At 51.1% G+C, this 15,181-nt stretch overlaps 1 protein-coding gene across 6 annotated transcripts in view; it reads right to left on the bottom strand.

Annotated features, from left to right (window-relative positions):
• LOC102098707 (dual specificity testis-specific protein kinase 2) overlaps positions 1-15,181 on the bottom strand; it is a 35,552-nt gene that overhangs the window by 6,878 nt on the left and 13,493 nt on the right. For 2 of the 6 annotated variants that reach the window (XM_065036241.1, XM_065036247.1), the window contains 6 exons: positions 8,340-8,539; positions 4,180-4,301; positions 3,990-4,038; positions 2,870-3,019; positions 1,016-1,189; positions 361-444 (listed from right to left, as the gene is read on the bottom strand). In XM_065036241.1, coding sequence (XP_064892313.1) covers positions 361-444; positions 1,016-1,189; positions 2,870-3,019; positions 3,990-4,038; positions 4,180-4,301; positions 8,340-8,539 — 779 coding nt within the window. Of the gene's footprint in view, positions 1-360; positions 445-1,015; positions 1,190-2,869; positions 3,020-3,989; positions 4,039-4,088; positions 4,302-8,339; positions 8,540-12,523; positions 12,704-15,181 lie in introns of all 6 variants that reach the window. The other 4 variants (XM_065036242.1, XM_065036243.1, XM_065036244.1 and 1 more) reach the window with 2 other exon arrangements.

Below are 15,181 nucleotides of genomic sequence, written 5' to 3'. Positions count from 1 at the left end.
GGGAAGACCACTGTTTCCACATGAACTGTGTATTAACTGCAATGTATTTGAAAATAAGTGTTTGTGATTAAATTGTGTTTAACCCGGAACTTCAATGGAGAAGCTGAAATATCAAAGTGAAATGAAATATTTGGAACTGACGTCTTTAAACAGAAGCACTCCATCTCAAATAGTGTTGAAACTATAGATGCACTGAACTCTTGTGCACTGAAAATCTGGAGATCAGATTTTCCCATGGAAAAACCTTGAGAAACCTGAGTGAGAACATGTACATGTGTACAGGCCTGTCTGGTCCAGAGAGAAGCCACAATCTGGTACCATGGAGAAAACACCATTAGATTTGGCTGCAGGAACTGTTACCTTAGTCCTGGGAAGCACTTCAGGGTCAGCTGGGATCCTGCCCAGGGTTTCACAGAGGACAATGCCAAAGGAAAACACATCCACCTGCATAAGGGGTGGGAGAGCAGGAGGTGGGACAGGGCACACACAGAAGTAAAGCATGAGAAAGGGGAATACCAGTGACAAGGTGTTTCCATTAGTTACGCAAAAGCCCACCTAAAAAGCCCATTGGGGATGGAGGCAGCAAACTCTTAAACTCCTTCTGGGCTCTGAACCCCCTGACAAACACCGCAGCCCCACTTGGACTCCAGCCCCATCTTCAGGAAGTCTGGCCCTGTGCTCTCGTTCAGCGTGTCTGGTGCTGCTACCACAGCTCTGGCACCACCCGCCACAGCCTCACTGGGCTGTAACTCGTCAAACTTCTTCCACAGAGAGACTTCACTGTGTTTGCCCATGGCAGCAATCTATTTTCCTGAAAGTTTAACTTAACAAGGGCACAGAAGGAACTTCTAAGTGGAACACTATTAAGCAAAGTTCTGGCTAGCAGGGCAATGTTTCCTGGGGAATGAGAGAAGACCTCTTCTGCTGTTGGGACATGCCACCAGCAAGCAGAGGAGACATCTCACTCAGTCGGAAGCTCTGAGGCTGAGCAAGGAGCTGAGCAGCAGTGCCATACCTTCCGGTCATAGGGCTCTCCCCGAAGCATCTCAGGAGCCATCCAGAAAGCAGAGCCCACCAGAGACAGCTTCCTCTCCACATCCTTCACAGGCAGCTCCGTCACCTCCCTAGCCAGCCCGAAGTCCGTCACCAGCGCCTCGCGGCTCCGCGGAGTCAGGCGGATGAGGCAGTTCTGAAAGGAGTCCATGGGGCACAGCATGAGGTGCCCGGTGAGGAGGAAAGGGCCTGGACACTTCAGTGAGCAGCATCTCCCCAGCTCTCAGCCCCACCTCGCTGTTACAGCTCTCCCCTGCATCCTGGCAGCACATGGAGTGCACAGGGCACATTAGGGATGGACCAATCACATCTGAAGCCAGGAAAAGTCCTTTGAAGATGCTGTTCAATGAACATGATGATCCACATCCTTTTATCTGAAAGACACTCCAGCGGTGCCTGTCGACTTTGTTCACCCTTCAGCCAAAGGCGGCAGGATCACAGCCACAGCCCTTCTCACTGCCCGTGGCCACACATCTCTAACTTGGTTTTCTGGAGAAATACCCATAAAATTATCTTAAGGTTTCTGAAAACCCCAGCAATTCTAGCCTGTTCAGGTCCCCAGGATTTCATCCTTAGCATCTGTTCCCAGGGAAAGACTTCAAGTGAGCACATACACACTTCTCTATCTTCAGCCATCGTCACTGCAAGCTTCCTAGGTAGCAACTTCATGGCTATTAACTGAGCCAAGTAAACAGTTTGAGATTACAAAGATGAGTTGCATTCTGGTGCTGATGTCTTTCAAGACCGTAATGCTTGAGTGGCTTCCCCACTGTCAACTTTCATCAATATTTCAAGCTTCTCTTAAAAAGCTCACAAAGCACCAGCAAAAAAGGCTTGTAAGAGATACACCATCACCTATCCTGCATCAACTGCAAGGACTTGCAGGCTCCAATTCCACAGATCACCAAGCCAGCCTCCGGTGTCCTCTGATACACACGAGGTCCAGGCTGGTGGCAAACCCCTCTGCTCCCTTTCCCTGTGATATCAGGGACATGCTGCAGCTCCAGCTGAGGTTTGCATAGTTTTGCCCAAGAGAGATCAACAAAGCACAGTCTCACCACGTTCCTTCTGCCACACCAGTGGCAGAGAAAGACCCACGTCAAAGCCTGTCCCCATGGACAAACCTGAGAGTGCCAAAGCCCCAGCTGCTGTTCCTGCCCCATCAAGCAGCAAGAGCGCAGGCTGAGGAAAGCAGCCTCCCAGCCAGAGGGCCAGTACATCAGGAACATGATGTGCCTTTGGGCCTCCAGGTGCCAGTCATCACAGCTGGCACACTAGCAGGATGTGAAACACATGGAGGTGACCATTCTAAAATTGGTGACCCAGACCCTCTGGATCAAGGAGGAACATCTTCCCTGCCCTTGAGTTAGGAGACACACATCTACCGAGCTCTGCTGGTGCTCTGCAAACAGACACGGACCATCTCACACTGCAGCTGCTCCAGAGCCCATGACCAGCTCCTGGTAGCAACAACATCCTTCTTGCTGTGAGCAGGAAAGGAAGCCTCTAAATGTGGCAGAGCTTCTCCTGCAATGATAGGCAAAGAAAACCATGTGCAATACTGCACGCGTTTCCATCTGGTTTCTTTTCTGACAACAACAGCCCTTGAAGCAATAAACTTTTCTCTCTGTCTGAGTTTCCTGCTTGGCAAGTTTCCTTGACTGCACAGGGATTAACATGGAGAAGAGGATCAGTGCGAGGCCTGAGGTCTCCTGGTTACAGCTCTAAGGGGTCCTTGTACAGTCCCATGGCACAGTTGCCTTCAGCAGCATCATGGTTTAAGGTCTGGGGTGCCATCCCCTTTTCAGCTGCCTACCTTGGAGTTGAGATCTCGGTGGTAGATATTCTTGGAGTGCAGGTAGATCATTCCTCTGGTGATGTCCGAAGCTAAGTCCACTTTTTCCTTCCACATCAAAGCAATGTCTTTGCAGGCCAGGAGCTCCTCCAGGCAACCCCCATTCACATACTGTGAAGAGAGACATAAAGCAGGTGGCTGTGCAGCTGGGCACAGGGTCCCCTGCAGCTTCCTGGGTGCTGAACCTCCCTTGCCAACCCTGGAGCCCCTCTGCTGGGATGGAGGTTGGGAATGACACCTCCCACGGGGCCCCTGTGTGCGGTACAGTGCAAATACCCCTCCTGGCGCAGCATGTCACTGCTGGTCTCTGGGCTTTGCCCCGCTGAGGGACAGCGGTATAAGCCAGCGGTGGTCCTCACTCAGAGGCACTGAACTAGAGGCAGAAAGCCTGGCAGCAGCTCAGTGAATGTGTTCTGTCACCAGCAGCGTAGGAGCAAGGTGACACCTTCCCGCTACCAGCCCAGGCTTGTCCATTAGACCACACCACCATTTCAGAACCACCCTGGAGCTCCTGCCGCTCTCCATCTACTGTACTTCTGCACTGGTTTGACTGAAAATGGGTTCATTTTCTTCATGTAGTTAGAAAACTTTATTTTCCATAGTTAGCAAGCTCATTATTTGGACTTAGTTTGAGAAAAGAGATAACAGCCCAGCACAGAGTTAATGTTTTGAATTGCTCTGGTCTGAGATTGGGGATTGGGGATGGGGTCAGTGAGTGATGGTTGTATTGCCAGCTTGGGTTAAACCACAACAACTTTCTACTCCTTGCCCTCCATACCTGGCTCCTCTTCTCCCCGCCAGCTGGCACATTCTGGCACTTTTGTGGTACCAAGCCAACCCGAGACACTTTTTGGCTCTCCTGCCTGAATCTCATGGCCCTGCAGTAACTATGCCCCACTCCAGGTGTGACCAGCTGTGGCTCAGAAAGGACCAGAAGCCCCTCCAAGGCAATCTTGCTAGACGAGAGCCATTCAGTGGTGCAGGAGTCAGAGAGGCGCAGATATGCATTACAGGTTATCATCTGCCTGCAGATGATCTGTCTCCCTGCCTACAGCACACTTACAAGCAAGAAAACCTTTACCTCCAGAATGGGGTACAGCTTGTCATCTTTCACACATATCCCAAGGTACCTAAGCAGAACACATTAAAAAAAAAAAAATAAGAAGCCATCAATGTTCACCTCTATTCTCCATTGAAGAACTGCCTTAGAGACACCAACTCCAGCCCCTGCCAGCCAGTGCCCACTGCTCGTGGCTGAAGGATGTGCCCACCTGACGATGTTGGGGTGGGACAGCTTCTGCAGCAGGCTGATCTCACGCACAATCACCTCTTGGTCCACGTCGTTCTTGTAGATCTTCACCACCATCACTTTACAAGAAGCAGCCTGGGTCACCTGGAGCCAAGGTTGGAGCAGGACATCTCAGGTTCCAGAGGTCTGCCAGCCCCTCTGGACGGCAGCATCCCTTCTCAGTCACATCTGATTTTCTTGCTGCACAGGGCTTTGCACAGTCATTGCACAAGTGCAAAGTGCTGTCCCACATAAGCTCCACTCCAGTGATGCCTGCCTGGGTGGCTGGGCACAGCTAAGTCCCTCCTGTCCCAACACATCACAACACTCTCTGCAAAAATTTGTGTGTTTCTTGGGCTGGTGCAGTTTCTCAAACCACACTGGGTCATCGCAGACCTGACCTTCTCTCCTCCAATGTGTTACATTCAACGTCCCTTTCCAACCATAGCCTTCCCAACGTCTCCATCCCTCCTTCCTGTCTGGGTCTGATGTCCCTGCAAGGCTGTTGGCCTCATTCATCCCCAGTTCCTTCCGCACCCCTGCCCATGGCCAGTTTCCCTCCACCCAGACTCTGCCAGATAGATACAACAAAGAAAGTACAGAGCCAGTTTATCTGTCCCTCACATCCCAGGATGGAGGCCCTGTGTCTGCTACCCAGCTCTGTGCTAAACTGAACCTCTGCTGTGGACATTCCCCTCCTGGGGCTTCCCCTGGGCAGGGGCACCGGAAGCTGAAGAACAAAAAACAGAATTATTTTCTCCATCTTACAACAGTGAACAGACTGAGCAAGCATTTTTAGGAGGAAATTCGCCGGCCTCTGTGGAGGACCTGGGGCTGGGCAGTACAGAACGCAGGGTTCGTGTCGGCCGCAAGGATGTGCGGGGTCCCCGGGCTCTCAGCGCTGACAGGACCATCCAGGGCCCCTGCACTGCAGCTCATGTCACCTGGGTTGACAATCAAATAGCAGTTTCCAGAATACATCACAGAGAATTGTGGTACTTTAATATTTCCACCCTCAATTAATGTCTGTTTTAAGGAGACTCATGTATAAGGTGTGGCCCACACTGATGTCCTGACAGGTCTCCCAAGGCTAGCAGAAAATCCAGACGTGTTTAATTTTATCTCATTTTGAGGTTTGTTGAGTTTAGTTTGGTTTTTTTAAGGCAAAAATAGTTTAGACACGGCATGAGCTGGCTTAATAGAAGCACTGAGTCCCAAAGTCACCCATTGCTCTCTGTGGTAGCCAGTTTACAGAGAAGGTTACTAGCCATGGTGAGAACAAAGAGCTGCATGTAAGACCCAGCCAGGCTGGAAGGAGAGAAAGGTTCGTTATAATCAGAGTCACAGAACAACCTGTCTTGGGAGTAACATGAGCTGCCTTTCTGAAGGAACGCAACCTGATAGTTGATGTTGCCGCTGGAATAACTCTGCCTCTCTACTCGAGCGGGTTGGAAGGAAGCCAGGGCTCCGACACCCTCACCTGATGGGACTTCATAACTACCAGCTGTGGGTCACTCATCAGATATAACTGATTATTATCTGTAATTGCACAGATGTAAATATAAGAGATGCTATCAGTCATCATCGCCCAAAGACTGAGAGTGCCCTTGTGCCCAGGACAGAGTACAGGGTGCATTTGAAAACTGGAAGGGAAGATCTGAAAAACTTTCAGAAGAGCTAATACTGTGTTTCAGTGAGACATCTTTACCAACTCTGGTGGAGCCACTGAGCTACACTGAGCTTCCAGGTGAGGCTACATGTGAACACCAGCAGAGCTCACAAACACTGCCTGGGCCGGTGGAGTCGGTGAGAGCTGACAAGTTATTGTCCACAAAGCAGTGCAAAGTCCAGCCTAGTCTGGCAAAAAAATCACTGAAAAGCAATGACCCACACCCAAGAAATAGTACTGGGAAAGGTGGGCAAAGGCAATGGGCTCAGAAGGCCTCTTCCAAGAACACAGGCCCTCAGACTTTGCTCTGGCCGACATGGAGCAGCCCTTGGTCTGCTCTGAATCACATAAAGTGCCCAGTTTTGTCCTGGATCAGTGTGAGAACCAGGGAGGTGCAGAGGGACCTCCAAGGCATTCTCATTTCATGCTAATGGGTGATGAAGGGCAAAGAGCTTGTGTCAGCCTTAAGTGGAGAAATGTGAAAATTCGGCACTGGAAACTGCAGAAAGACACAGAGTGGGACTGTGCTTCCTAACGTGTGTGCAGCATTTTGAGGGCCAACAGAGAGAGACGTTGCTCAGAGCCTCCTTTGGGCAGTGCCTTAGACCAGCCTCAGAAAAAATGAAGTCACATTGCATTTCTCTCCTGCTTTTGAGCACCTCAGGACCCTACATATGAGACAGCTGCCCATGAAAGCAGCTTTATGCTTTCCCCAGGAGAAACTTGAATAGTTCCTTATCGCACATCAAAAAAATAAGGCAGAAAAAGAGGGAAAATACCTTGTGCCAGGGCATGCAATACAACCCACAGAGCAGAAGGCTGTGCCCAGACCTCTTGAGTCTGAGTCACCAAGTAGAACCATGCAAAACCTCCTTCTTCAGCCTACCCACATTTAACAACTCCTGAAAATGGGCTTAACAGAAGGACAAAGGATGGCAAAAGCAGGCAGCCAGCACTTCAGGGAGTTTGTGTCCTTGCTGTGGGAGTGCACTGGAAGACAGCGTCTGTTGGCAAAGAGCTTCGAAGGACCATCACCAGTGATGCTTCACAGCAGGAGTGCTGCTGTTCAGTACCAGTCCACGGGGCACTGGCTGACCCAAGAGGACCAGGAGTCATCCCAGCACCCGATTACGGTCACGCTCAATTTCTCAGACAGATGTCAAGTCCCCACAGAGGACTGTCCTTGCCCCAAGTCCTCCTCTGCTGTCTTCTTACTATTTGATCCATAGCATTTCATTCAAAGTTCATTTTGATGGCATCTCTTTTTCTGCTTCTACTTCAAGATACTATTTCATTTTCATGCAAGATCTGTGTCTCCAGCCAACTGCTGGAATTTCATTCAGTGCCAGGGCAAGAGAAAACGCCACATATGGAGGAAACAGCAACTGTTACTATGAAAAGCTGCTAGATAAAGGAAAAATAAGGCAATGGCAACAATGTGCTGCATATGCATAGAAAGCACTTACTAGAAGGAAAGCTGAGGTGGGGGGAGGTATTTGTCATATATTGCTCCAGTCTGCAAAGAGATGCCAAAGACCTTTGGCTGGGGATTCCCCCTGAACAGCTTTAGTGCACTGTCCCTGGACCTGAAGTTCACCCAAAGGCTTTATCACAGCACCAAGCCCAGATGCAGGAGAGGAGGAGACAAACTGTTGAGAATGCAATATGCGTTTATCTGTCCAACATGTATGTTTTGTGCAGTTGCATGTTCCAGGAGCAGCATTGGAGGGGAAGCAAAGAGCAGCATCCTGGATCCTGTGCTTGCTCAGAGAGGGTTAAACAAACTCCCACACCAGTGGAGCTTGGTGCAACAAGTGACTCACAACAGTGAGAAAAGCAAGTTTGCTTTGGTGACACACCATCTGCATCATGCACTGGCTCAGAGGGAGCCACAGGTCCCTGGCATTAAGGCAGCAGAGGCAGAAGTGGATGGAGCAGCAGCCTGTCCTAGCAGGACACTGCCCCAGGTCCCCTGCTCTTCTCCAGCATCACTGCAACACAGGGCAGGAGCCAGGGAGGGTGACAGCGCTGGTGTCCCCACAGGGTGTGGGTGGCAGGTATTCTGGGAGACACACGCAGTTTAGATTTACATTCTTTTTCTCTATATATTTTGCTACAGTTTTGACAACAAAACCTGCACAGAGCAGAAATATCCCCTAATCTCATCCAACATCCAGTTTAGCTCCCTGACAAGCCTGTTGTACGGCTAGATGACAGTATCAATGAACACTGGCTGATTGAGTCCTCTCATCTCCTTTTTCACTATGGAAGGGGACATGTACATCAAAGGCTCTGCGCTAGGTGCACAGAGGGGAGCATCCTGTCCCTCCCTCACCCCATCCCACCCGCCAGGGTAAGCTGGGAGGTGTGAAGATGAGGAAATAAGCTCAGGCACAAGCTCCTCAGGTGAGGCACCATCTAAACACCCTGAGTTGCTGTCACACAGGTCACGGGCTGCCTGTGTGTTGGGTTACCTTGTACACTTTGGAGAAGAAGCCGCTGCCTATTAGCTCGGCGTTGAAGTTTTCCCAGAACTCCAGCTTCCTGACAGCCGTGCGCAGCCGCTGCCAGCGGTCCACCTGGTAGTAGGTGTCGGACGACTCGCCGTAGTACTGCGTGGGGCCGGAGGGCTCCGGTGCGATCAGCCCTGTCTCGCACATCATGGGGACAGCAGCTAAAACACAGTGAACCTCATAGTGAGCCAACAGCAGCACTTGGACATCGAACAAATACCTGCACTAGAGACCAGGACTGGACAAAGCCTCAGGAACAGAGGGAGAGAAGACAACGCGACAAGATGGGTCTTATGAGGAGTGGTTGAGGGAACTGAGGCTGTTTACCCTGGAGAACAGGAGCTGAGGGGAGACCTTATCGCTCTCTGAACTGCCTGAAAGGAGCTTGGAGCATGGAGGGTGTTGGTCTCTGCTCCGAAGTAGCAAGTGACAGGACAAGAGGAAATGGCCTCAAGTTGCGCCAGGGGAGGTTTAGATTGGGTATTACGAAAAAATTCTTCCTGGAAAGGGCTGTGGGGCATTGGAACAAGCTGCCCAGGGCAGTGCTGGAGTCACCATCCCTGGAGGGATTTAAAAGGCGTTTAGATGAGGTTCTCAGGGACACGGGTTAATGCTAGAGTGAGTTTATGGTTGGACTCGGTGATCCTGAGGGTCTCTTCCGACTGAAATGATTCCATGAGTCTAAGATGAGGCACCCTGCAGCACACATTGCACTGGAAGCGCCCATGGGTGCTGTCTCCTGGATAAGTCACCCTGGACCTAGGCCTGCCTAACGGAGATTGTATTTGGACTTCTTTAGAATAGGACCTACAAATGTCAAATTAGCACATAGTCACTCCTGTGTTCTAAAGGTTTACAATAGATAGGATGTATTAACTTGAACACATCATAGTGCAGCCCAGGAAAAGCCGAGGGGACCCTGTCTTCCTTAGCCAGCTTATGCTGGGTTAAAAGCCACTGTCTAAATTGGGCTCTTAGCATAGGTCACATGCCATATCCTAATGCCACATCCACTACCCCAGACCTCCAGACAGGGCTCAGCTCCTATTGCTGAGGGTCATGGCTGGAGTGTGCGAGCAAGAAACACTCAACCTTAAAAGGGTCCTCACTTAGCAGATACCTACAGTGCATTACAAACCCCAAAGAATCACAGAACAAGGAAATGCCCCAGCAACCCTCCTCCTGTCTCTGTATCCCAAATTTGACTTCAAGCTCCCTGTATCTCGGCTAAATTGTCTTCTTTTTCCACTGCTCTGATTCTCATACTTCCCCCTCCAGTCCCCTCCCTCTGTTCCCCCCTTTATAGCATCACTTGCCTCCAGTTATTAATATTTCTAAAAATGCAGGGAAAGCAAATCCAGTGGAAAATGAGCCTCTGACACCGAGTGAGGTGAATAAGGCACCAGTTTCTGGATAACTGTACACAGCTGTTGGTACACGACAAGGCTGCCTGAGCACCTTCCTCTCACAACATGTGCTTAGATTCCTGGGGGCTGGTGAGCTGCTTTTCTAGATTGCAACCAGATGAAGTAACAAATATGAGCAAATGTAAGCTCTGTCCTCCCTGGGTTTCTGTCTTAGGTCTTTCACCAAACAAGGAGCTGTACCAGCATCCCCTGATCCCATAGATTATTTCATGGCTGCTTTTATTCTACAGGGTGAGGCAAAATCTGCACTGAGACACATAAAAAACATTTGCACTGGCCACCTCATCACCTACAGTCCAGTCAAGATCCAAAGAGAGAGCAACCAAACATGGGCAGACAGATGTGGTGCAGGGCTGAGCAGGACAGGAGGAGCCAAGGGCTGGGACGTGGGACAGGCAGACGGTGCTGAGCGGGGCAGGATCCCTGACACCAACAGCAGGCAAGCTCCAGGCTGAAACTCAGGGGGCTACAACACAGGGGAACAACAGCATGGACTTGTGAAAGCAGCCAGACCGCAAAGCTGCCACCAGAGGACAGTACCACACAGACTGCAGGAACCATAGGCCTGATTGCACCGCAGACACCTGCAGGACCAAAGCCCCAGAACTGCTCATGAACGCGGGAGCCTGTGGCCACGATCACTCACATGAAAGAGGTGACAGAGTCACAGCTTCACCCCTGCTCTAACCCAAGGACACGCAACCAAGGAACATCACATGATGGGACACAGGTGCAGGGACTTGCCTGGAGGTTTTTGCCCGGGGACAGTCACTGCTCCCAACAGCACCGTCTGAAACGGAGCTGTGCTGGGCACCCTCCCATTGAGCCTGCACCCAGGTGCTGCACACCGGCACAAGGGACAAAGAAGCTCATACAGAAGCAGGGGACAGCACCCACACCAATGACACTGCTGCTAAAGCCACCCCGCTCTGGCTGTGTCACTGGAGGTATCACCTTCCCACAGGGACAATTCATCCAGATTCTGCAAGGGTCTCTCTCTGGTGTGCAGAACGGGCCAGCTCTGGCAGGGCTTGGGGCACCGGTGCAGCAGGGCAGGGGGCAGGGGCAGCAAAGGGCTGTTACTGCCCTAGGCTGTGCTCAGCATGAAGGGCCGAGAAGCAGGAGAGCAGACACAGGAGGTGCAGCAGCTCCAGGCCAAGCAAGTGGTGCTTCACAGTCAGCGAGACACAGAGGAGCTCCTCCACACCCTGCACAACCAGCCAGGACATAAGGGGATGCTGACAGGGTCTTACAGATCCTGCTGATGCCAAGACCCCGATGAAACACGGAGGACTGGCAGGGGGTCACCTTGCGCATTGGACCCGTCTTCGAGGATGCACTCCCAGGGTTTATCTGCTCCTGCCCCCAGTCCTGGGACACAGGTGTGCCCCCTCCTGTTGTGTGGATGGCAAAACCCCAGAGTGCCATTTGCTCACTGGCAGAGCAACCACTGCTCTGGCCACCAGAGATGTGTTTACCCAGCAGGCTCTGAAAGCCGCTCCCTGCACTTCAGCACCCTTCAGTAACAAAAGAAAGAGAAAGGGGAGCCTTTCCCCTTCAGAGCAGCAGGTCTGCAGGTGCCCTGAGGACACCCGGAGCCCCTCCTGCCTGCACAGTGACCTGGGCACCGGTGTGACAGGTCAGCTCGGGCACAGCAGGCTGCCTGGGGCTGCCTCTTCCACAGGGAATGGTTTCCTTTTGAGAGGCCTCTCTGTTCAGTGCTTTTCCCATGTACCATCTCCTCCTGCCATGACCTAGTTCATCAATTGCTGCTTTGTCCAGTGAAGAATCCCTGCAGCACCCCCAGCATGCTGGAAACAGCCCCTCATGTTATGCTGCTGAGTGGGAGTTGAGTCTTTATTTTCTTCTTATAAATGTGGCTGTTTGTCCTCAGATTAATGATGACATGTAGGCTGGAGGAGAAAATGGCCTTTCAAAATGCCAAGAGTTATTTAAAGGTTTCCTAGGAGCCGGGGAGGGAGGGTGGGAGAAGGACGGGAGCGGGAAGGATGGGCTGGGGCACAGCCCACGGCCCTGGGCAGCCGGGCCGGCACATCCTCAGTCACCAGCAAGGTTTGGAGCACCCAAAGCAGCGCTTTTGTCTGACCAGCCAAAGAGCTGGGGCATCTGTCTCTGCCTTCGGTGACCCCAGCTTGAATCCAACTCATTGGTGGGTGACCAGGCTCGAGCACGGGAGGAGGCTCATCCCCTTCAAGGCAGGGAGATGGGAGGCAGAGAGGGGACCATGGTGACACTGGCTTCCACCATCCTCCGGGGAAACTTCCCATGTCCCCAAGCTTCCAGCTGCACCTGCAGTGAGCAAGGAGTTCCCTCTGTACAGAGCAGCCAACACGCACCTCCCGGCTCACCCAGGGCGGCAAGAAGCACCGAGGAAGCAGCCCACAGGCAGCCAAGTAATGTTTGGGTGCTGTGACCTGTCATTGCAGGGAACCCACTCCTTGACAGATTAAAAACATGAACTCAGCAGTCATTTTGAAAAGCAGACCTGGGGCACTGTCTTCCTCTGGGCTTTCCTTGTCTGCAGACAACAGAGGCACCTGCACACCCTCCAGACCAGCTCTACCAGACCCTTGCACAGCCAGATACAGCCCCGAGCACGTACCCAGGCCCAGGCTCTGCTGCAAGGATGCAAACCCCAGGCTTCAAACCCCTCTTCTAGACAGCAATTTTCCTCCCTTCACCCATCAGACATCTCACCTGCCTCCTCTGCCACCATTTCCAGGGCTTCCCATCATCAGGAAGGTCGACGGCTTCTCCCCAGCCTCCTCTGCTGGACCGGCCTTAGGGACCCCCCTGCACCAGGCAGCGCAGCAGGTTGTGAAAGCTCATCTGGTGCTCAGTAACACGGCAGAAAAACCTTCTGTGACTGGGACCACTCTGTAGACAAAACATCTTTGCCAGGACAGCAGGGAACCAGCACTGGGGTGCGCAAATGGGGTAACCCCCCGTTCTGATGGAGAAGGGCTGTGCACTGACTGTGTGTGTGTGTATGTGTGCAGGATTTGGCCTTGGGGGGATCAGGTACAGAAGGATGTTTACAAATCTGTAGGTGCTTATTAACATTTTGTAAGCACCTAGCACTGGCGTTTAACTGCCGTGTTGCTGATCCTGACGCTTCACTGATGGCCTGCTGTTTACACCAATAAATCAGTAAATCACTTCATTCCCCAAATGGTTTAAACCACATGAGTCGAGTGTTTTCTCTTGCAGCACATGCGTGGGGGGCACGGGGGTCCCTGCAGCCCCCCCGACCTGCCCTGCGGCTCTGGGCTCACCCGGCCGAGGGCCGAGCAGCTCCCAGGTGAGAACACAGAGCAAATCCGGATAACAACAGCGACATTAGATGAGATCATCTGTTTAAGCCAGATGAACAAAACACCTCCGTAGAGTTAATCAGCATTTATCTCTGTCAACAGAAAGGGACTTTCTTCCATTCTGGCTTTTTATAACTGACACCAGCAAACCTTCTTGTAGCACGAGGAAAATGTAGCAGGTCAAGCAAAACCAAAATAGTTCTGCTGCCCAGTACTATGTCATTGATCCCTAAAAATATATCGTCAATATTTTTGAGTTCTTGACCCACAAAGAAAAAAATAAAGGAAAAAAATCTTTCCCAAATACTCCCGGCTTGGGAAGGAGGTTGCAGACAGACCACAGCTCCTGCTGCACACCAAAAGGGACGGTTTTGCATGTAGACAGTGACATTCACCACTGCAAGGGTGTCGAAACAGCCCAGCAGCTCCCAGCAGCTCCCAGCATCAACCAGCATCCCCGGGGACCAGCTGGCTGTCCCTGGGTGCGACTGCTGCACAAGTGAGCAATCAGCTTTTTGTGGACATCCTCCCACACAAGAACATCCAGCTAGTCTAAGCTGGGCTGTTTCCCTCAAGCTAATCCAAATATATTTGATCTCTACAGCCAAACAATATCTCTTGAAAAAATAAACAAAAGCAAACCAAACAAAAAAGCCCAACAGAATCAGGAAGGAAAATTCCTCTCGCCACAGGAAGACAAATTAAAGTAAATTACAAAGCAGGGATAAAGGGATACTTGCATTTCACTTGAGCATGAATGCATATTTCATGCAACAAAATACAAACAGCCCAGAAAGTAAGACTTTAAAAGCTCAGGGCAAGCCACTGGCAGGATAAATGATTTTTACTTTGCAAATGCAAGCGCCTGTTATGCTGCTGTCAACAAGGGCACCTGTGAGGCACAGACCCGGGTGGAATCCTGCCCTCCCAGGACGGCATCGTGCTCACACAGCCGAGATCACATCATGGATTGCAGTGCCAGTCTTGACTTAGCTGCTCTGATTTCAAACCTGTCCCTTGCCAGGTAAGAAAGAAACTCCAGGAGAGATCTAAAATCTGGGAAATCTTCTTCCCCGGGAGATTTCAACACAAAGTCATGAGAGAAATTATAGCTAAAATATCCTTTTGTTGAGGGGAAAATGCCAAGTACTAGGTACAAGGGAATGGGAACTCAGATGATCCAAGAGGACAGCAGGTTCTCTGCACAGTATAGTTCTTTGTTACAACTGGCCACTGTGACAATAAATCCCTTTCAAAATCTGAAATAGTTAAACGATTCCACACATTATGCTGAGGAAGGATCTGAGCATTGGAAAATCTGATGAGGACAACAAGATGCACATTATTCAGAAAGCAACCTAGCCAAAAAGCATAAAGTTTCCAGGTGAAGATCTAGGGCTGATGCTACCTGCAACAGGGAGACAAGCTCTTCAGATCTTCTGGCCCTAAAAATCAGTACCTCCCCAAGGTTTTCAAGGAAGAGATTGTCTGTAATTTTAGCTTTAGCAATGCACATTTTTTAAGTGAAGAGGGACCGGCTCCTCCAGCATCTGATCTGCCCCCTCCCACAAGACAAGTCTCCAGGGAAATGAAGACACAGCCAGTCCCCTGCTCAGCCAAGGAGCCCTGACCTCCAGCTCCCTCCTGCCCACACCCTGGAACAGGGTCCCACTTGAAATGGCTTCCACAAAACTGATAAAGACACATCAACCAGGATGCATAAAGACATTTAGGCAGCTTAGACACAGTTTGGCCTCTAGCAGAGTTAAGGACAGTCAGGCACCCAAGTCTTCCAAGAAGAACTGGGCTGTTCTGTACTGTTTCGCACACGTTGAACCCAGCCATGTGTGCAGGTCTGTGCGGGTCCTGCCCGAGAACTCTTCCCGAGCTCAGAAAGTGCCACAGCACTGCCGGGTGGGTGTTCTGAAAGAAGGGAAACAGAACAGCACAAGTAAAGACACGCTCTCCAGGTGTGCTGGTTTGACTGAAAATGGGTTCATTTTCTTCATGCAGACAGAAACCTTGCTTTTCCATAGCGAGC

Source organism: Columba livia, chromosome 19 (assembly GCF_036013475.1).
Source record: "Columba livia isolate bColLiv1 breed racing homer chromosome 19, bColLiv1.pat.W.v2, whole genome shotgun sequence".
NCBI lineage: Eukaryota > Metazoa > Chordata > Aves > Columbiformes > Columbidae > Columba > Columba livia.
This window is presented reverse-complemented; position numbering and strand designations above follow the sequence as displayed.